A 23,813-nucleotide genomic window follows, 5' to 3' on the forward strand; every position below is an offset into this window, starting at 1 on the left:
TTTCCCCAAAGCTCTATATTAACTATTAATATGAAAACATCTGCTACTCTAAATATTTGGAGGTAGCATAAACATTTGTAGGTTAATACCAGTATAGACAACACTGCAATGATTGCTTTAGTCATGTTCATATTTAATCTACCACAGTCCTCCAGATTTTAATCTACCTGAACCTGTGGCAGAATTTCCAGTTTGCTGTATCACAGTGCAGCAGAAACAGAGTTCTTTGGCCTGTATAGCTGATACCAGTTCTCAGAATGATATTAGCTATACTTGCAAAAGGAATTTTTTGTCAATATAACTGTCTACACTGGAGCTTTTGCCAGCATAGCCATGTCTGTTAAGGGTGTGATTCTTTCTCACTCCTAGCCAACATAGCTATGTCAGCAAAACTTTTAAGTATAGACCAGGCGAATATGGGGCATGCTACTTTCCAACCAGGGGATTTCCAGGAGGAATGTTGCAGAATCAACTCTCTAACTGGTTTCTAAATCTCTATCAAGCTACACCTATACTACAGTTTGTGACCCTACTGCAAGTCATGTTAATTGTCAGTTAATCTGAGTTGGCTAAAATTTGTGCTAATCTAGACACTCCACAAATATTAGTTCCAGGACACAAATGTTTGTGGTTTACCCTAAGCAGAGTCCTAGATGAGGCACTGTCAAAATATAGGATTTCTCTGGACGATTATCAGATCAGAGTAGTTGGTGAGTAACTAAAAGTTTTACTTGAAGTTATTCTGTATTTCAGTAACTGCACACTGCTATTTTACACACAGTGTTCCAGTTAAAAGATCTTTCACTATGCTCATTCTCTTTATTTATTTTTTTAATTCCAAGAAGATGTTCCCACCTGTTGGGTCCCATTTGACTTAAAACACCTAAAATACATGATCTCAACTATAAACTAAGGTTGATCACAGTTAACAAGAGCATCTAAGAGCAGAGATGCAAGTTGAATTAGAGCATGTAATAGTCTTAAAATCTTTCAGTATAAGCCCCCATTCACACCTTAATGCTCCCAGAATAGTAATGGCTCAAAGTTATAATTTACTGGTACAAAGTTTCACCTTTTAGCTGATTAAATAATCTATATCTTTTATATACAGAATGGGAGTTTTCATTAGGATTTGAAAACATTAAATTAGTTTGTGACGTGGTATGTTCCCAGTCTTACCAATGAGTTTTACAAAAATTACTAATCTGAAAAAAATTCAGACTCAAAACAAGTATGTAACTGTAAAAGATTAAAAAAATTAATCTTTTTTATGGGCAATACAGAAACAATGAACTTCAGTTTTACAGTGCAAATTTTCAGATCATTTGGTGGATTAGTTACGCATCGGAGGAAGGTGAAAAAAGAAGGGGATGGTTATGCATGTTTAATAGATTACATTGTTATAATGGTTCTCAGCTAAGTACTGTATTATTCATCTGCTATTGCTGGCTCCTTCTGGAAGGCGTTTTCCATGTGATGACGGTGGGATATAAGGTAGACATTATTTGATTAGGAACTATACCACTGCGTGCCCTCTCTTATAGATAGTCTACACAAGGACTGGACCTTATACTTGGTCACAAGTAAAAGTATGTTCTATCTGGACTTAAAAAAAAAGCATTTGAAGAGAATCTGCACTGAAGTTATTTTAATTCTCTGACTCAGCTTTGAGGGATTCAGAAGTAGAAGGCAAAAGTCAGCACTGGGTCAAGGAAGGGAGAAGAAACTAGATTTTTACATATATTTATGAAAATTCAGAGATATATCCCAAACTGAAATTGAATGGTCAAGTTTCTTTCCTTCAATATGATGAACCCTGAAGGGCCCCTTTCCAATGCTCACCAATAGCTCCCTCCTTGTCTTGGATGTTGGAGAAGAAATTATAAGTATTGTAAGAGTGCATGGCAGCTCACAGCCCAATGCAGAGTCCTTGCCCAGCAGAGCTTATGATCTTTGTGGTTCAGATATTAAGGTTTCCAAAAATTGCCTGGGTAGTGTTATTTCTTCTTTTCCTCTCTCCACTTGTGGCTGCTAAGGGGGGCTGCTTCTCATGTTTCACTTTGCCCCAGACCAATAAGAGCAAGATGATCTCTGATTAAATCTGTACTGAGGACTTCATAAGAGCAGGAAATGACTTTGATTCTCAACTTTTTGGCATTACTGATACTACAGTGATCTTGGTTCTTCTGTTCCCATTGGAATGAGACCGTCTGCACATCCCTACTTTCAGCAACAATTTTCCTATCTGTTGTAAAATATACAAAAAGATACAGCACCTCAAGTCCCAGCATCATGGCTAAAAGTCCTATCAAATTAACCCCCCCCCCCAAAGGCTCCAAGTCCATCCCTGTTGCAGGTCTGGGGGATAAAATGATACTCACCCCAAATGTTGATTTCTGATCATTAAAAGTAGCATTTAACAAATTAATAAGATTTGTATAACGAAGCCTAAAAAGTTGAAAGCAACCATTTGCTGAATGCACTGAATCATGACATAAATTACGTAGAATACTATGTAGGAAATAAGTAAAGTAGAAGGGAACACACACATTAGATCTGAATGTTATCTTAGTCAATTTGTGATGTTTAGAGCCTGTAGATCTGTTAAAACAGCCTGAAAAATTCAAATAGGAAATACATTTCAGCATATTTTTCCTTACACCTATCAGAGGACAAATCCAAAATCCCTCTTTTTCCACAAACAGCTGCAAGTTAAAACCTTCTCATGACAAGAGAGGAAACATATGAGTTTAGTGCACTTTTTATCCGTCAGAAAAGCCTTGCTGAACAGCTTCAAGTTTGAACATCCTGTTTTAATGGCAAAAACACCAGGAAAAAAAATCCAGCAAGCTCACAAGCATTTAATACCTTTATCAAGAGAAGCTCCAGCCATGTGGTAAAAGCTCAAAGCTGTGTCCACATCATTTATATTCTTCAGAAAAGTAAAAAAGCTTTCCACCTCCTCAAACGTCAGTCCCTGCAACAGAAGGAAATGTTTTTTAAATGGTTAAAGTAAAGAGACAAATAATGAAATAATTTTGATAGGAAAAAGTCCCAGTGAGAGCAAAGGTGATAGGTATGTCCAAATGGGAATTCATGTATGACTCTCCATAGTGCATTATATTAAATCATTAGTTAGGATTATATACAATTTAAAGTCTACACTTGCAGTAACTGAAAAGTCAATTAGCTACCGACATTCTTACTGCCTCCCTTAATTGAAATTTCTCTTTCTGTAGTAATCCCCATTACAGTCCCATTGTCTCCTTACCATGAAGTTGATGCCAGCTGAGGGGGATAGGCTTAATACAGCTATTGTTGGTCTCCCTGTGCCTAGCCATTATTTGTTCTGATCAACATTATGGGCCTGATTCTCATTTACACCACCCAGACAGTATAAAAGGGCCTTTGGGTATAAAAGAATCAGGCTCGGTATGTGGAAGAGTCAGTGGTGATAGAGAAGTTGAAAGAAAAACCACCACCATTCGCCCTGCTGACAACCACTTGCCCAACAATGTGATCACATAGCCAGTGCACTCTCAAGATCCAGGAACTTGCTGCAAGCATATCAGTTTATACCCCGTATGGTTGTCAAACTTGCACCAAGGAGATCAGATGGTTGACACTCTAAAAATAGAGCCTTAAGGACAAATTTAGAGATCTCAGTGGTGTAAGTAAAACTCCCCTAACACTTCAAGTCACTTAGGGTATGTCGACACTGCAAAGAAAAACCCACGGTGCCGAGTCTCAGAGCCCAGTTCAATTGGTTTGGGCTTGCGGACTCAGGCTGCGGGGCTAAAAACAGCAGTGCAGACATTCAGTCTTGGGCTGGAGCCTGGGTTCTGAAACCTGGCAAGCGGGGAGGGTCTTGGATCCCAGGCTCCAGCCTGAGCAGGTACACCTACACTGCTATTTTTAGTTCCACAGCCCGAGCCCCTAGTGACCTGGGCTCTGAGACTCAGCACCGTGGGGTTTTCTTTGCAGTGTAGACATACGTTTAGACTCCCTTACATATAATCAGAGGAGGCGTACATTAGCGAAAATTACATGCTGAGACAGAGAGAGCAAAAGCGAAACTAGTCTCATCATACTTTAACTTTCTTCTGGTTCTTTGGTATGTAAACTAAATCAGATGATATTCTCTACATGTTGACAGAGTGGTTGTGCCAGGTCTAAGGCTTGATTCACATGGAGAATTTTGGAAATTCTCCCACAATTGCTCTAGCATTGAGGCAGCTCCACTGGGGCTGGCACCCAGGTAAATACGAGTATAGAGTAGTTACTTGTCTTTTTACCACCGTGTCTAGATTTGTTCAGAGTTGGAGGACACAGTCAGGTGATAAACATAACCAAGCCCTATCTATATTAACCCTCATATTATTTATTGCTAGCACCAGTGGAACTGCATCAGCGTGAGAGTCTCAAAATCTTCACAGTGTAAAAGCAGCCTAAGTGAACCTAAATGAGCACAGGTCTGACAGTATATATATTTCTGTATATCTCTACATTTCATTACCTTACCTATCACCTCTGAATTTGGCTCTTAACATGATGAATTACCATGCCAGCCTAAATTCAAGTTTCCTCTCTATTCTACCCAGCCAGAGACAGAATGCTAAAAATGGGGTACCTATAAAATAAATATTTTCACTGTTACGATGAAGATAAAAATGTCAAAATGAATACATTCAGCTGGTGAATCCAAATTAAGCTGTAAAATCTATCTTAACACTGTCTGAAATGTCTTCAGTAACTGCAGCTATTAAAGCCTTTAACAACAACAAGGGCAGATTACACTGCTCTACAGCCAAAATGCTTCTGAAAGAAATGTAGTCAAACTTTACTAATTCTGGGTCACTGAGAACAAAAATGATGCTTAAAATTGTTGATTGGCTCTAGTTTTCAAGATATGCTATTGGGTCAGTATATACGACCCTTGACTTGGGAATAGCGGAGGATAAGTGAGTTATAAAGGGAAGGGATCTCAATTTAAACCAGAAATGACTAAAATACATCTTTGACTGGATCTATGAATAAATCTATGACTGGGTTTGGACAGTACTTGCTTTTTAGGCAAAACAATGAATGATGCAATCTGAAGCTGGCATTGCGTCATACATGATATGAATTGCATCATGTTATTCCTAGAAGTCATGGATGATGCAATCATAACGAAGCTTACATCACTCTGCTGAACAAATTGCCCTATATCAGCTCTAGAAATCATACAGTGTCGTGCTCTCTTATTTGTCAGTGTTTGATTTTGCAAAGGGACACATTTCTGTTTAGCCAAAGTGAGCAGAGATGCCTCGTACTTGTGTGAACAGTGCAGATAACTTCTGCTATGTTTGTGGTGAAGTGACTTTTGCATCAGAAAAGCGCAGTATAACCACTATGGTTAAGAAAGCCTATCACCTTTATTTTGGCTGCAAAATTGGAGATCAGGACAAGAGATGGGCCCCACACATATGCTGCAACACTTGTGCAACAAATCTTTGCCAGTGGTTGAACAGGAAAAGGAAATCTATGCCTTTTGCAGTGCCAATGATTTGGAGAGAGCCAACAGATCATACCAGCAATTGTTACTTCTGCATGGTGCCTCCAGTTGGGAAAGGTGTGTCAAAGAAGAAAAAGTGGACTGTGCATTATCCAAACATTCCATCAGCTATACGCCCAGTACCCCATGGAGAAGGGCTGCCGGTTCCTGATGCACCAGAATCATTCTCACTTGAGTCAGACGAGGAAGAGGAAGAGGATGAAACTTCTGGTCCTGAACCATCAATGTCACAGGACCCACATTTTCTCCCATCCTCCTCCTCTGAACCACACCTCATAACACAAGGTGAACTGAATGACCTTGTCAGGGATTTGGAACTACCCAAGAGTAAGGCAGAGCTGTTGGGCTCCAGACTACAGCAGTGGAATCTCCTGGCAGGTGATGTTAGGGTTTCCATGTTCCGGGACCGTCAAAAGGATCTTGTCCCATTCTTCTTCATGGAAGGTGATCTTGTAGCCTGCAACAACATCGATGGTGTGATGGCAGCCCTCAACGTCGTTCATGATCCAGATGAGTGGAGACTGTTCATTGATTCATCGAAGATGAGTCTTAAAGCTATTTTACTGCATAATGGCAATGTTTTGCCATCAATACCAGTTGGTCATGCAGTCCATATGAAGGAAACCTATGACAACATGAAACAACTTTTGAGGTGCATAAACTATGACCAACATCAGTGGCAGCTTTGTGGCTATTTGAAGGTTGTTGCTCTCTTGCTTGGTCTGCAGACTGGATACACAAAGTACTGCTGTTTTCTCTGCGAATGGGATAGTCATGCAAGAGATTCCCACTACATCAAGAAAGATTGGCCACTCTGACAGTCATTGGAGCCTGGGAGGAAAAGTGTTCAGCATCCACCACTTGTTGAATCAAGGAAGATTTTGTTACCACCCTTACACATCAAGCTGGGTCTGATGAAGAACTTTGTCAAGGCCATTGACAAAACACAAGCAGCTTTCATAGAATCATGATAGAATCATAGAATCTCAGGGTTGGAAGGGACCTCAGGAGGTCATCTAGTCCAACCCCCTGCTCAAAGCAGGACCAAACCCAACTAAATCATCCCAGCCAGGGCTTTGTCAAGCCTGACCTTAAAAACCTCTAAGGAAGAAGATTCCACCACCTCCCTAGGTAACCCATTCCAGTTCTTCACCACCCTACTAGTGAAAAAGTTTTTCCTAATATCCAACCTAAACCTCCCCCTCTGCAACTTGAGACCATTACTCCTTGTTTTGTCATCTTCTACCACTGAGAACAGTCTAGATACATCCTCTTTGGAACCCCCTTTCAGGTAGTTGAAAGCAGCTATCAAATCCCCCCTCATTCTTCTCTTCTGCAGGTTAAACAATACCAGTTCCCTCAGCCTCTCCTCATAAATCATGTGTTCCAGCCCCCTAATCATTTTTGTTGCCCTCCGCTGGACTCTCTCCAATTTATCCACATCCTTCTTGTAGTGTGGGGCCCAAAACTGGACACAGTACTCCAGATGAGGCCTCACCAGTGCTGAATAGAGGGGAATGATCACATCCCTCGATCTGCTGGAAATGCCCCTACTTATACAACCCAAAATGCAATTAGCCTTCTTGGCAACAAGGGCACACTGTTGACTCATATTCAGCTTTTTGTCCACCATAACCCCTAGGTCCTTTTCTGCAGAACTGCTGCCCAGCCATTCGGTCCCTAGTCTGTAGCAGTGCATGGGATTCTTCCGTCCTAAGTGCAGGACTCTGCACTTGTCCTTGTGGAACCTCATCATATTTCTTTTGGCCCAATCCTCTAATTTGTCTAGGTCCCTCTGTATCCTATCCCTACTCTCCAGCGTATCAACCACTCCTCCCAGTTTAGTGTCATCTGCAAACTTGCTAAGGGTGCAGTCCACACCATCCTCCAGATCGTTAATGAAGATATTGAATAAAACCGTCCCCAGCACCGACCCTTGGGGCACCCCACTTGATACCGGCTGCCAACTAGACATGGAACCATTGATCACTACCCGTTGAGCCCGACCATCTAGCCAGTTTTCTATCCACCTTACCGTCCATTCATCCAGCCCATACTTCTTTAACTTGCTGGCAAGAATACTGTGGGAGACTGTATCAAAAGCTTTGCTAAAGTCCAGAAATAGCACATCCACTGCTTTCCCCTCATCCACAGAGCCGGTTATCTCATCATAGAAGGCAATTAGGTTAGTCAGGCATGACTTGCCCTTGGTGAATCCATGCTGACTGTTCCTGATCACTTTCCCCTCCTTTAAGTGGTTCAGAATTGATTCCTTGAGGACCTGTTCCATGATTTTTCCAGGGACTGAGGTGAGACTGACTGGCCTGTAGTTCCCTGGATCTTCCTTCTTCCCTTTTTTAAAGATGGGCACTACATTAGCCTTTTTCCAGTCATCCGGGACCTTCCCCGATCGCCATGATTTTTCAAAGATAATGGCCAATGGCTCATCGGCCAACTCCTTTAGCACCCTCGGATGCAGCGCATCCGGCCCCATGGACTTGTGCTCGCCCAGCTTTTTTAAATAGTCCCGAACTACTTCTTTCCCCACAGAGAGCTGGTCACCTCCTCCCCATACCGTGCTGCAGAGTGCAGCTGTCTGGGAGCTGACCTTGTCTGTGAAGACAGAGGCAAAAAAAGCATTGAGTACACTAGCTTTCTCCACATCCTCTGTCACTAGGTTCCCTCCCTCATTCAGCAAGGGGCCCACACTTTCCTTGACTTTCTTCTTGTTGCTAACATATCTGAAGAAACCCTTCTTGTTACTCCTAACATCTCCGGCTAGCTGCAACTCCAAGCGTGATTTGGCCTTCCTAATTTCACTCCTGCATGCCTGAGCAATACTTTTATACTCCTCCCTGGTTATTTGTCCAATCTTCCACTTCTTGTAAGCTGTTTTTTTGTGTTTAAGACGAGCAAGGATTTCACTGTTAAGCCAAGCTGGTCGCCTGCCATATTTACTTTTCTTCCTACACATCGGGATGGTTTGTTCCTGCAACCTCAATAAGGTTTCTTTAAAATACAGCCAGCTTTCCTCGACTCCTTTCCCCGTCATGTTATTCTCCCAGGGGACCTTGCCCATCAGTTCCCTGAGGGAGTCGAAGTCTGCTTTTCTGAAGTCCAGGGTCTCTGTTCTACTGCTCTCCTTTCTTCCTTGTGTCAGGATCCTGAACTTGACCATCTCATGGTCACTGCCTCCCAGGTTCCCATCCACTATTGCTTCCTCTACTATTTCTTCCCTGTTTGTGAGCAAGGTCAAGAAGAGCTTTTCCCCTAGTTGGTTCCTCCAGCACTTGCACCAGGAAATTGTCTCCTACACTTTCCAGAAACTTCCTGGATTGCCTGTGCACTGCTGTATTGCTCGGGGTGATTAAAGTCACCCATGAGAACCAGGGCCTGTGATCTAGCAACTTCTGTTAGTTGCTGGAAGAAAGCCTCGTCCACCTCATCCCCCTGGTCCGGTGGTCTGTAGCAGACTCCCACCACGACATCACCCTTATTGTTCAGACTTCTAAATTTAATCCAGAGACTCTCAGGTTTTTCTGCAGTTTCATACTGGAGCTCTGAGCAGTCATACTGCTCTCTTACATACAACGCAACTCCCCCACCTTTTCTGCCCTGCCTGTCCTTCCTGAACAGTTTATATCCATCCATGACAGTACTCCAATCATGTGAGTTATCCCACCAAGTCTCTGTTATTCCAATTACATCATAATTCCTTGACTGTGCCAGGACTTCTAGTTCTCCCTGCTTGTTCCCCAGGCTTCTTGCATTTGTGTATAGGCACTTAAGATAACTCGCTGATTGTCCCGCTTTCTCGGTCTGAGACAGGAGTCCTCCCCTCTTGCAGTCTCCTGCTTGTGCTTCCTCCCGGAATCCCACTTCCCCACTTACCTCGGGGCTTTGGTCTCCTTCCCCCGGTGAACCTAGTTTAAAGCCCTCCTCACTAGGTTAGCCAGCCTGCTTGCAAAGATGCTCTTCCCTCTCTTCGTGAGGTGGAGCCCGTCTCTGCCTAGCAATCCTTCTTCTTGGAAGACCATCCCATGGTCAAAGAATCCAAACCCTTCTCTCCGACACCATCTGCGTAGCCATTCGTTGATTTCCACGATTCGACGGTCTCTACCCTGGCCTTTTCCTGCCACAGGGAGGATAGACGAGAACACCACTTGCGCCTCAAACTCCTTATCCTTTCAAGTACCTCCGTGGAAAATTTCCAAGGTTAAGTGAAGCTAAGATAAAGGAAGGTGTCTTTGTTGGTCCTCAGATTCGTGAACTTCTTCGAGATGATGTATTTGACCATGCACTGCGTGGCAAGGAAAAGACGGCATGGAAAGCCTTCCAGTTAGTGGCAATAAATTTTCTCAGAAACAACAAGGCAGACAACTACAGGTTGTTGGTGGAAAACCTCCTCAAGGCATACAAAAGCCTTGGTTGCAACATGTCACTAAAGATACATTTTTTGCACTTATCTAGATTTTTTTCCACCGAACTGCGGAGCAGTGAGTGACGAGCATGGCGAACGATTTCACCAGGACATTGCAACAATGGAGAAACGCTATCAGGGCAAATGGAGCCCATCAATGCTTGCAGACTATTGCTGGACAGTGACAAGAGATGCTCCATTTAATGAATACAAGAAACAAGCCAAGAAGCGCCGAGTAGACACTGAATAGGACTAAACTATGTACATAATAGTTTTTTGCCTTTTGTTTCATAATAAATTTTATTTATATAACCCTTTTGCTGATTTTTAAAGTGTTACATAACAGGACAGGTGAAATATTATCATGTAAAGCAACCATAAACACATGAAAAGACCTAGGTTTACAATTTATGATTAAAACTCTACTATCTACACAATATACATAGACATAAAATGTAAAAACTTAAATATCTTAGAAACAGTAGCCAATCAGTTGTTTTAATTGTCATATTTGAATTCAGCACATCAAAATACATAATAAATAGCACATTTTATCTCTGAAGCAGACGACTTCTCAAAAATTGTAGACCAGTGGATTATTGGACTAATTTAAAACAAGAAATACATTGTAAGATACTCTGACTGAAAGGGAGTTTAGTGACAAAAATCACTGTAAAGAAGATAGCTCATTTTTAAGGTCTGGGATCCAAGAGAACAACAGCGATTAGCATAAACATACCACCTTTTCAGCACGACTGCTAGCTTCTGACTCAAATATAAAAGAATTGGGAACCAGACACTTCTGCAGATGTTGTAAATTACAAATGAAGAGCAGGAAGCAACACTAGGGTTAAGCTTAAGTTATTTCAAGTCCAAGAAAACTTTTATGCTAACACTGAACTCGTTTACAAAAGAAAATGTTGCAGGTGCATTCCTATATGAACTTAGCTAGCAAGCTCAAAAGGAATGTAAGTGAAACGCTCCATCACACTTCATTAAAAAAGTGTAAGGATTTAAACCACATAATGTTAAGGCAGCTGCAATAGAGTAATCCAACAACAGATAAATGTCTTTAGGTACTGAAGGTATTACATACAAATCACCAAAGGACACTGTGTTCCAAAACATATTCCCACTTCAGACAGAGGGAAGATTTTAAAAAGCAGCCAGTCTTGTATGAGGATGTTCTGAAGTAAGGTACTGGACTCAGGGCCGACTCTAGGGATTTTACCGCCCCAAGCAGCCAAAAAAAAAAAAAAAAAAGCCGCGATTGTGATCTGCGGCAATTCAGCAGGAGGTCCTTCGCTCCAAGCGGGAGCGAGGGACCCTCCGCCGAATTGCCGTGGAATACCTAAAAGTGCCGCCCCGCTCCCGAGTTGCCGCCCCAAGCACCTGCTTGATAAGCTGGTGCCTGGAGCCGGCCCTGACTGGACTGGATTGACAAGAAATGTATGTGAGCTACAACTGCTTGTAACAGATGATCCTTCTAACTTAATTAGTCACTGTACAGCCAGCTGCCTGGAGTCAACAAAGCTGCCAAGCGTTTCATCTGTGCCAGAGGGGAAGAGAAACTGGCACCCCCACATCCTTTACCTCTTCCCCAAAAAACTTTTTATTATTTGCCTTTATTTGCTATTGCTGTAATTAAAAACTTTTGGCTTTTCATCCGTCTCCAGACTTGGAAATCCTCTATCGCTTTTCTTCTTGCAAGTGTAAAATTCTGAATTCCTCCTCTTCTCCCCACCCCCCGAAGTCCTTGGAGATAAAAAGGGTGGTTATGAATCTGGTTAACAACCATAACCATAAAAACAGCCTGGCAGGAGAGTTACCCCTAGAATCTGGACATAAACATGTCCCTCTCTATCAGGTTAAGAATTTTTTTTCTTTATCCAGTGAAGAAACAATAAGATGCTGACAAAAAAAAAATCAGGTCCCTCCAGTTCATCTCTTAGCATCCTTGGCTATTGTTAGCTACATAATCAAAACTAGTTACAGAAAACGTTACAGCAAATTGGAAAATATGACATTAGGAGTTGGTATTTTCTGTTAATCACACACCCAAACTTTATGTATCTACAAGTTGTTATTCCTGAACCAAAAACTTTCAGATAAAATTACAAATATACAGACCTTTAAAAACAGTGTTACTAGAACATCCAAGTCCAACTGGAACTCTGTCCTCATATCCGTACTCACGTTCTATCTCAAGGCTAGAGATCCTCACACACAACTTAAGTTCTCCCTAAATGGATGCCAGTAGTTTGCTCTTTAAGGCTACATCTACACTAGCATATTTGAGGAAGTCTTCCCTCACTGCACTACTGCCAGTGCAGCTCTGCCACTACTACTGTAGACAGGGCTCAGTGTGTCACCCAACTCTACACGGAGAATTTCCCAAGCTTCTAGTGTTTACTTTTAACTATACATTCTATTTGTGCTTTAAAGAGAAATTTATTCTCAAACTTGGCTACAGCTCAATGAAGATGTGTGTCTGGGAATTTTCTTAGTTTTCATTCATGTGGAGAAAAAAGGGTGGGTTTGTGCTTATACAATTCTAAAACCAGGGTCCGGATTTAGCTTGCAACTTTACTGAAGCCTGCATTTTATCAATGGTGCTTGAATATGCCAAGCTTTGCATGTTACGCTCGTGGAACTCAACTTCTGTGAAAACTCAAATACAGTCCACAGAGAAAGAGTGAAGTCTCAAAGGAAGTTTGTACCTGGCATGAGCAGGACCTCACTTGGGATATCAGGGAAGTATGAGCTTTGCAAAACCATTGGAGAATGTGGCTGACATGAACATATTTCAGGCCTCACTGGCCTCTACCAGCATAGTTCTAAAATACTTGCGTGATGAAGTGTCCACCCCACACTGGCTAGTAAGAGGTTAATACAACTGGGGAGGCTGTGTGAAAAGCAGCCAATAGGAGAGGATCTGTGAGGAGCAGCCAATCAGGACCTGGCAGGTCCATAAAAAAGAGCCTCTGGGCAGAGTAGGGTCAGTAGCTGCCTAGAGTTTGAGGAGGGAGGAATGTCTGGGGTAGGTTGCAATGCTGTAGCACCTTGGACAGAGTGGTGCAGGCAGAAGCCTGGTGAGAAGAGAAGGAGGTCCGGACGGGCTGCTGAGACTGATGAGAGTATTGTGCCCAGGGGGAAGTGGCTCAGGGAAATGCAGTGATAGTAGTGGGCAGGCCCGGGAAACACCCCCCCCCGCCAGGGAAGTGGCAGGACAATTGACTGCAGTCGCCACTGGGGAGGTGGCTGGACTAGGAGCTAAACTCCCTCGGAAGAGGGGGAAACACAGATAGTGACATGGCCAGAGGGCTGAGCCACGAAGAGGACGTTGCAGTTTCAGACACTGCGAGAGGGTTTACAATTGGACTGCGGAGAAGGAGTGATGGTGTACAGACTGTGAATTGGAGCGTCAGCCTTGAGCTAATCCCCAGAATGACCAGGAGGAGGTGCCAGTCTGGCAGTGAGTGGCATGGTCTGTGACAACTTGAATTATGATTTATTGACTCATTAAGGAGATTTCCATGTTTATTTTTTAACCTTTGATTAATATACAATTTAAAGGAAAGCAAACTGACAAATTAACCTTGATACGCATACAGTAATAACCAGGTTGCTTCTTTCATAATATCCAAAACATGGCAGATGTAGAAGTTAGCACTAACAATATAAAACATAATGGTGTAAATTGTCAGCTGCACCAGAACAGGGGCCAAACCGGCCCCTGAAGCAAGTTAGAAGAACCCAGTGGTTGTTTTAGTTTTCACTGGCCTTGAATGCCACCTAAGGGCCATTACACCAGAAAGAACTGCTTGAATAAACTGTGCTTTGGCTCCTCAAAATACCCTAGTTCTTTCAACACATCCCCTATGCTGGGTGCAGGAGGCACTGATGTAGGGTTGGCCATGCTGGATTTATGCCAACTGAGGATTCCTTCATATCAGTGGAATCCATTTAGAGCAGCTTTAAGGAGCAACGTAAAGGGATCTTAAGGTTGGTCAGAATCTGGTCCAGTATTTCTTAATATTTTGCATCACGAAATGGATTAGCAAAATTAAGAAATAAATGACAGTTCTGCTGCTAAGAGGAAGCAGTTCTACAACAGTCAGGCCTACTAACCACAGAAGCAGAAGTCTTTCATTAGTTGCCGTTTTGGTTGATTGCTATGTTCACAAACTAATTAATAAAAAAGGAGCACTATTAATCTCTATAGAAGCAGACATGACATTCTAACACTACTGTAATTTAGCACCCCATACTTTCATCATCATATTAAAGATGTCCTTTCAGTTTAGGTGTTTTATTCCAAGGGCTCCTTCCCTGAATTAACTACTGCAGGGACTGCAACCTTTTCCCCCTACAAATTTTGAGTCTAATTCCCATAACACATTTTTCTCATAAAATCATAATAAAATGATAAACTACCCAATCATACTGCACAATTAATCCAAGGTCAAGCCAACTGTTGGATACAAGTCTTCAATGTTTGTTCAGGTTAAACATGTGGGGGCTTAACCAGAAAGTGTGTTTTTTTTTAAATTCATGCTAAGTATTTCTACACCCACTATTGCAATACAGTCATTTTAAAATGTGTAAAGCAGTCTTTCATTATACACACAGCCAGATCTTGATCACTAGACTTATGCATTCTTTGACTCCTTACTGCTGGTGATTTGTTGACCATCTGAAGTCAATGTGGCTCTTAGGGCCTCAATAGGTTTTAGAGGGTCAGGTGCCTTTCTTCAGGAGTCGGAGCATATTTATTTTATGGTAAGCCCAGTCTGTGCTAGCCCACTGCTTAGATCTATAATTTCAGAGCAAAATATGAAATGGCCATTTTTTTTTTCACTCCAGCCTGTGACATATTCAGCTATCAAGCATTATTTAACTACTGAGATATATTTTGGACAAGTAAAAGTCAATGGAAATATGTATCAGCACTGAAATGATTAATTCTACAAGTTTATTCACATTTTAGACTTCATTTCACAGTGCAAAGCACTATGGATGCACTCATCAGAAAATCTTAAAATTTCTCTTTTGTCTGCCTAAAAGCCACTAACCTCTCCTTCTTGAAAATGTTTCCTGAGTTGCTTCAGCATGAGAGTGAGCTTCTTTGACTGCACTCCACTATAGGCCAGCAGCATGCCACCAAACTGACGCTCAGTGATCCGCCCATTCACAGGATCATGCCTTTCAAACTGGAAGAGAAAGAAGATTAAAACAAAACACTAATATTAAAGCAATTCTGCTTTAATAGGAAGCTGATATTTTATTCAGGAGGTGCACAACATTTACTGTAATGCTGAGCTAAATGTGGTCGACAGTATTTCCAGAAGCAGCTCTAACTGTGCTCAACATCTCCTCTTCATCGATGTCAGTGATTATTTATTTATCTGTTTTACACACACATCCCAGTACTTGGACAATCATTTAGGAATGTCCTTTATCATGATCAACTTGTTCCATTATACAGGGGGACAGCATTTGTGGGATTGGTCCTCAACAAGCATTGATTACAACCCAGAATAGACATTTCTAAATGAAAGTAAACTAGATTTTCACTTAAAGGCAGTTCAGAAATGGTATAAAACTTGCAGTCAGAGGTTTCTAATGGGGACAGTGTCAGAAGACAGTTTGCCAGTACTAGAAAATACATGCCACACACTGCAGGCCACAGAAGTGCGACTGTGTGTCATGCAGAGAACAAGCCGCTGTCAGTAACCCCTTCTCAGGGCTCAGTCCTGCACAGATCCTTCAATAAAACACAGTAAGCATGACTTAAAAACAACAGTGGGGAGAAACATGGCTGACAAGAGGCTTGGTGGTCAGTAAATCAGGAAGGGAAAATCCCCAAATTCTATGTAGGGACTGTCAGTGAGAGAAGACTCCTTCCCTTGCTCTTGATTTTCCCCTGACAATTGCCAAGTCTTGGTAAACTCTTCATTCGACAGCTGCCAATCTCTAACCTCTGAGAGGCTTACGAAGATTGTTGGGGGACACTTCCACCCCAACCTCCCTTCACAAGCCTTTCAGAGGGGGAAAAACGTTGTTTTCCCACTGAATAGCCTCCTTAGTGATCAGGTAAGAGGCTAACATCAATCTCTGCTAGTAAAAAGGCTAGAGACTTAGTAGAGCAAAAATAAATAAATACAAAAACAAATCACAAACAGTCAAGGATCTAACATGACATTTGCAAATCATCAGTCTGTTTACTCTGCTTATAGGTTGTACCTCTTCACCCTCACCCATTGTTGGTGTTGTCCATTTAGATTCTAAGCTCTTTGGCCAAGGACTATTACTTCATTTGTGGATAGTGCCTAACACAGGGGGACCCCAATCTCAGTTGCTCCCTAGGCACTATCATTAAAAAAAAAAAAAAAAGAAGTGAAAGCTCACAAAAAAACACTAACATCTTATATCAAGTTTGCCAGAGCTGATATAAGAAAGCCAACAGATACCATCCCTTAGCTACCTAGCCCCATAAACAACCACCCCCATCAAGCTCCTGTCTCTGTACAAACCGACATAAATAGATAGTCTTGCAACATGACCTGAAGGTCAACAAGCTCAAACTATTTTGGACCAAAGGATGTGTATGAGTGTTCTTTACTTAAACTACCTAACAAGTAGGCAGCTTGTAAACAAGCCATTACAATTTGCATGGTAATGAAAAGAGCTGAGTAAATAATTCATAGTGAATAATTTACTTGATCAATTTCACTGCTTTTCTTCTCCCTGTTCACGAACTGTATGGAGAGATTCAAATTTTATTTGAAATTCGCAAAGTAGTTATTGGTCTGCAGCTTGACAGTGAGACATTGGTTGCGGGTACTCAACATTCAAAATTTGAACTGTTTGAATTGAACACACAGGCCATGCACTAGGATTCAGTTTTCTGATTGGGTATGAGAACTTTTGGGTTTCTGATCTGAATGACTCATGGATTATGAATTCCATAGTTTGTTCCCTGTACTGTTTAGTCAAAATTAACTATCATAGCAACATTTCTGACCTTTGAAGATTCAATTTTTGGAAGGAAATTAAACAACTATGTCTAGTCCCAAGATGCAAAAAAATACATATATTTAAAAAAAAAACCAATTTGATCATCAGTCTTTTTCTCTGAGCTTAAATGGTGTGTGCAATATCTGGGAAGTCATGTAACCTCTTAATTGTAGTTTGCTAAAGAATCCCACTTATTCTGTACCCAAAACACTGAACTCTTTCCTTCTCATTTGCTGTAGGAAAAACCCTATCAAAGTCAGAGGAAAAATACAGTCTTCATTAACATCAGAAGTAAGGAACTTAACCCGTTTCGGAGAAATATGGAAAAATGTTACAATACTTTAAGGCATAAATTTCACATCCAATGTAGTTTTAAAACCAGCAGCAAGGCTTTCTAGTGGAGACTCTCCGTTTGCCTCTCAATTAACCCCCAAACATGCAAATCGGTATTTTTACTCATGTTCTTCAAAGACCTCAATTTTGCAGGAGTATGAGACATTATCTTTTATTAGCACACCTGAAAGGGCTTTAAAATTTTCAAGCTCAGTTTATAATTAGTGACCTTTCTCAGACAAGTTTAAAATAAGTGTAATGTACATTATTCATTTTCCCCTATCCCACTTTAACAACGTGATGATTAATTTATTCATTTTCTATCTTCATGCCCTTAACAGGATTAAGAACTGTACCCATACAAGTTTCGTCAGTACCAGCTACATCTGGGTTGTACTTTTTTGCAACTGACCAGGAATGAGAGACTGTACTAGAACATTAGTTGTGATAGTACTTCAGCTCCGAAGGCAAACAAACTCACTCCCCCTCAGCCAACCTCTCCTCTGCATTCCTCCCTTCTCAAGCTGTCTCACCTCAAGCTTTTTGGTGCCATTTTTTGGTTAGGTTAATCAAAGACCAAAAGTCAGCCTTTCACCAGGAACCACTGAATCATGGGTCCCCAGTAAGAAGAAGTGTATCAGCCAGCAAGGCCATCTTGCTCTATCCCTGTTTTAGGATATGATCTTCAAATATTTCATAGGCTCAAGGATAATTACCGTATCATGATCACAGATGTGATCACAGATCCTCCCCTCCTCCCCCATGCTAGGATCTCCATCGCTCCTTAATGAGATGTCCCTTAGTAGCAGAGAGACTACTCAATACTCAAATACACTGGATAGATTAAAGACAATGCTATAATTTTCACTCAATTTCAATGGATTTATTGGTTCTAAGACAGTCCTATTGAGAGTGAATGACAGCAAGGGTCCATGCAAGAAGAGGGATTACTTTAAAAATATTTGTCAAGCTACCCTATCTGAGATGCAAATATAGATGCAAATAGTGTCACTTTAAAATGTGTTAGCTGGTTGTGGTCAATTTAGCCTAGACACAGCCCTACAGATTCTTTGGCACTGCAGAGAGCAAAGATTTCTGAGACAGAAAAATCACAGGAGCTTTTACAACTTAATCAACTATCAATGAAATGAGAAACCAGGATGGAAAAGCACTTATGGAATCAAAGTCTAATCTTCATTGCTGGCACTTAATAAAATTAACACAGTCTTTAAAGTACAAGAATCTCATCAGTTTGTAACTGGTGGATCCCAAAGGCGTATCAGCATAATTTGATTGCTGGTGCCCATAATCCTGCAAAAATTTGTCAAAAATGAAATAAGTGCAGCATTATGAGTTGAATGACTCAAACAAGAGGCAGAGGAGCATTTAGTACAAAAATAATTCCCCCATCCCACTGTGATGCCCCAGCCTGTACCAAACTGTGAGGTTACGACTACAATGGTGGTGTACTGGAGAATGAATCAAAGGTGAGGTGAAAAATAGGGTTTTTTACATTTTATTTACAGCAGGGTTTTGGATTTAAAAAAAACCCTATCATTCTTTTTGGTTTTTTAATACAAAGACTACTTCAGAAATACCTCTCACCTTTAAGAAGTAAAATAATATATTCAAGGGGGAGTGTTGGGAACACAGTTCATCATTATCCCTCATTATGGACCCAAATTTGGTTCCCATTTTTAAATTTCTATAGACCATCAGCAATGATCAGTCATAAAACTCAGATAAAGTTATTCATGTGAAAGTATTAATTCACATTATTTCAGGCTTTTTTATTCTCTTTATGTTCCTTATTTTTGTTTTTCTTCCATATTGTACTTTTAAAATTAATGTCCCTTACCTATTCTCGACAAATTGATTTAATACCCCCACATCCACCAATCAATTACTGTACCTGCAGCAACTCTTACTGCATAAGTTAACAGAAATATTCACCAATACATCTTCATGCTGCCTTTAAATACTGACTAACTGTGAGTTTCCAAAACTAACAATCATTTAAAGCTCGGAATGAGAAAAGTAAGCACTCTCTCTTAGTTTTAATCCATACAACAATGAAGTGATGTCAAGAAAGTAGTTATTTTTCCAAACTCTCACTCATCTGGTATAAGTTATATTTAAATTACTTATGAAAGGGATATACAATATACAATATGTAAAAAGATATAGAGTGAGAAAACTGAAACAAAGGATAAGGAGAAAAAAGGAAATAAGTATATAAAAATGCTTGAGATCTGTTGCTAATCACAACAGATCATACATGGGACTTAAAAGAAAGTGGAGTTGCTACAGGTAGTACCACAATATGATGCAGAGAAAACTTAACAGAAGATCAAAATGTTCTCCATTGTCCTTTATGCTTCAGAGGAGGACCAAAAAAAAAAAATCAAACCCCTAGAATACACCTGGCCAATTGTGCATTGGGGGAAAAAAATCCTTCTTGACCACTACAGGTGACCAATGAATGCCATGAAGCATGAGGATTTGATTGTAGTCATTATCTTAATGCAGAGCTGCAACTGTTATGAACAGGTTGAGGGCAATGCTGAGCTACCTCTTTTCTCCATGGCCCGTGAAAGAAGGGAACAAACAGGTGTATTCACTGATTCAGATACTCCCAAAGCCAGAAGGGATCACCACAACCAGCCAGCTTGACCCCTCACATGTACAAGGCCATAGAATTTGTCCTAGAAGCTCCATTAAAGCATACAGAATCATACAAACATAGGCTTCAAGGCACCTTGAAAAGTCATCAAGTCCAGCCCCCTGCACTGTGGCAGGACCAAGGACACCTAGACCATCCCCGACAGGTGTTTGTCCAACCTGTTTCTAAAAACCTCCTATGATTCCACAATCTCTCTTGGAAGCCTATTCCAAAGCTTAATTACCCTTACAGTTAGAAAGATTTTCCTAATATTTAACCTAAATCTCCCTTGCTGCAGACTAATCCTATTACTTTCTGTCCTATCTTCAGTGGACAAGGAGACTAATTGATCACAATCCTCTTTGTAACAAACTAACATATTAGAAGACTTATCAGGTTTCCCCTCAGGTCTTCTCTCAAGACTAAACAAGCCCAGTTTTTAACCTTTCTTCATAAGTCAGGTTTTCTAAATCTTTTACCATTTTTGTTGCTCTCTAGACACTCTCCAGTGTGTCCATATTTTTCCTAACATTTGGCGCCCATAATTGGACACAGTACTGCAGCTGATGCCTCACCAGTGCCAAGTAGAGCAGGACAATTACCACCCATGTCTTACATTCAACACTCCTGTTAATACACTCGAGAACAACATTAGCCTTTTTTGCAGCTGCATCACACTATTGACCCATATTCAATTTTTGATCCTCTATAATCAGCAGATCGTTTTCAGCAGTACCACCACCTAACCAGTTATTTCCCATTTTGTAGTTTTGCATTTGATTTTTGCTTCCTAAGTGAAGTACTTTGCACTTTACTGAATTTCATCTTCTTGATTTCACACCAATTCACCAGTATGTCAAGGTTGTTTTGAATTCTAACCATGATCTCTAATGTGCTTGTAACTCCTCCCAGCTTGATGTCTGTGTCAGTCTATAACCTCATGTTCATCCTTTTTACAAGACTATGATATATTTCATACAAAGTATGCCTTGTGAGGTATCACTGAAAACTCATAATTTGCTGATCATTATTGTCCTGGTAAAATGTGTGGCAACCTTGTATGGAAAGTTATAAAATTCTACTGTATAAGATACATTTCTAGTCTGGGGAAACAGCTTCAAACTAGGTCTCCAGAGACAAAACACTAGTCAATACCTCAGCCAGGTGTCAACATAATCAAATGGACTGTCACCCGGTGAAGCGGACATTCTTTGGCAGGAAGAAGGTTGTGACCGAGAAATTTACATCTTGGCAATGCAACAGCTGGAGGTTCCTGTGCAAACAGATTTTCTGTCACCTGAACCTCAGCTGGAGATGATTCTCAAAGCAGAGATCTGCTATCAGAAAGGGGAGCAAAATCCTCATGTTATCTCTTCTCCCTTTCTCTCTGCCCACAACATTCACAATGCCTGAAGGACAAGGAAAGGATCACTGGACTAGGGGATGGGTCCTGGTTGAAAGGCATCGAACCAGTAAGACTGCAAGAGCATGTGGTGAGAGATATATTTTGCTTTCAATTCACTTAGTTTGTTAAGTTAGGTATTAATTTATGTTTTATCTTTTATTTCTTTGTAACCAATTCTGACTTTTATGCATCATTACTTGTAATCACTTAAAATCTTTCTGCAGTTAGTAAACTTGTTTTATCTAAACCAGTGTGTTTGTACTAAAGTGTTTGGGAACTTCACTTGGGATAACAAGATTTGTGCATGTCATTTCTATGACAGACTTTGAGCTTGTTTTGTCCAGAAGGAAAGACCTGGGCAGTACAAGACGCTCGATTCTGGGGATAAGTCTGGGACTGGGAATTTGCTGATGTTGCTCTGTAATAGAATTAATAGGTGGCTGGCTGGCTACAGTACTCATACAGTATAACGTGGGGTGATTTACGTGCTGGAGGCTGTGTGTGTGAGGTGGCCAGGAGTGAGATTACTCTCACAATGAAACAGTTTAAAAGGCACCCCATGTTGGAGACTTGAGGGGATGCAGTTGTTCAACAGGCCAGATTGTACCCTGGGGAAAGTCACAGTGTCATCTGCAAATTTTATAAGTGAACTCTCCACTGCATACTCCAAGTCATTAATGAAAATATTGGATAATACTAGACTGACACCTGTGGGACCTCACTAGATACGGCCTCCCATTTTGACAAGTGAACCATTCATATCTATTCTTTGAGTATGGCCTTTCAACCAGTTGTGCATCCACCTTACAGTAATTTCATTTCTAGACCACCTTTCCCTACTTTGCTTATGAGAATGTCATGTGGGACACACCTTTTAGCTAGATTTCTAATCTTGCCTTAAAGACTCCAACCAACAGGGAGTCCACTGCCTTCTCAGGTAAGTTTCCCCAATGTTTGTATTATCCTCACTGCTACAAAACTGCATCTTATTTCAAAGGTTGAATTTGTCTACTTTCAACTTCCAGCAACTGGATCTTGTTATGCTTCTCAGCTAGACTGAAGGATCTCCCACTACCAGATATATTTTACCTGTGTAAATATCTATAGACAGTAAACAAGTCACCTCTCAACTCTCTCTTTGATAAGATGGTTAAGTTGAGTGACTTAAGGCTCATACTGGAAGGCTTGTTTTACAGCCCCTGAATCATTGTGGCCTTCTTTTGACATCTTTCTAGTATTTCCACATCCTTCTTGAAACGTGGACACTAGAAATGGACACAGTACTCTACTACCAGTCTTACCAATGCTATGTATGGCAGCAAGATCACTTTCCTACTTCTGCATGACATTCCTCTTTTTAAATATCCAACGACTTCATTAGCCCTTTTTGCCGTAACATTGCACTGAGAACTCATGGTGGGACAATTATCTACAATGACCCTTAAGTCTTTCTCCAAGTCACTGCTTTTCCAAGACAGTCCTCCCATCCTATAGGTATAGCTTGTGTTCTTGGTTCCTAGGTGCATTACCTTGCATCTGGCTGTATTAAAATACAATTTGTTGGATTGTGACCATTTAGCCGGCAATTCAGATCGTTAACAGCAACCTTTTCTCCTCATTATTTACTATCTCACCAGTCTTTGTATCATCAGCAAACTTTACAAGCAGAGAGTTTATATTACCATCTAGATTGCTGATAAAATATTAAATAACATTGGACCAAGAGCCACTCCCTGGGAGACCCTGCTAGAAATAGCCCTGCTTCTTGATGGCTTCCCCTTGACAACTACATTTTGAGATCTGTCAGTGTGCCTGTTCTTAATCCATCTAATGTGTGCCCTGTTAGTTACATATAATGCAAGTTTTTAAATCAAAATATCATGTGGTACTTTGTCAAATTCCTTGGAGAAATTTTAATAGTATCAAATAGTTGCCTTTATCAACTAGACCTATAATATTGTCAAAAAAAAGAAAATAGGTTTGCTTGACAAAACCTACATGGCTATGCACCACTGATTATGTTTTAGCTTCTAATTCTTTGTTGATAAGAATCCTGAATTAACTGTCCCATTATTTTGTTCAGGACAGATATCAGACTAACCAGTCTATAGTTCCTTGGATCATCCCTTTTACTCTTTTTAAATGTTGGTTCTACATTAGCAGTTTTCCCCGTTCCTTTTGAATCTCCCCAGCCTTCCAAGATTGGTTAAAAATTAGTGGTTAGAAATGTGTCAATTCTAGTATGAAAAATCTCAGAACAATTCCCTGCTGTGTTCATCAAAACAGAAAAGTGTTTTTTTTTTTACCTTCATAACTGGTAAGCTGCATGCACTGTGCACTTAAATTTGAAATCTGTACTTTGTTATTGACATGGGTTAACAAGAAATCCTAGATTACACAGAATACGTCAGAATTC

General features: G+C 40.7%; 1 protein-coding gene across 5 annotated transcripts in view; it reads right to left on the bottom strand.

Moving 5' to 3' along the window:
- MICU1 (mitochondrial calcium uptake 1) overlaps window positions 1-23,813 on the bottom strand; it is a 248,343-nt gene that overhangs the window by 22,497 nt on the left and 202,033 nt on the right. For all 5 annotated transcript variants that reach the window (XM_045025877.1, XM_045025876.1, XM_045025878.1 and 2 more), the window contains 2 exons: window positions 15,053-15,190; window positions 2,869-2,977 (listed from right to left, as the gene is read on the bottom strand). In XM_045025877.1, coding sequence (XP_044881812.1) covers window positions 2,869-2,977; window positions 15,053-15,190 — 247 coding nt within the window. The remainder of the gene's footprint in view (window positions 1-2,868; window positions 2,978-15,052; window positions 15,191-23,813) is intronic.

The sequence above is a fragment of the Mauremys mutica genome, chromosome 7 (genome assembly GCF_020497125.1).
Source record: "Mauremys mutica isolate MM-2020 ecotype Southern chromosome 7, ASM2049712v1, whole genome shotgun sequence".
In the NCBI taxonomy this organism is placed as follows: Eukaryota; Metazoa; Chordata; order Testudines; family Geoemydidae; genus Mauremys; species Mauremys mutica.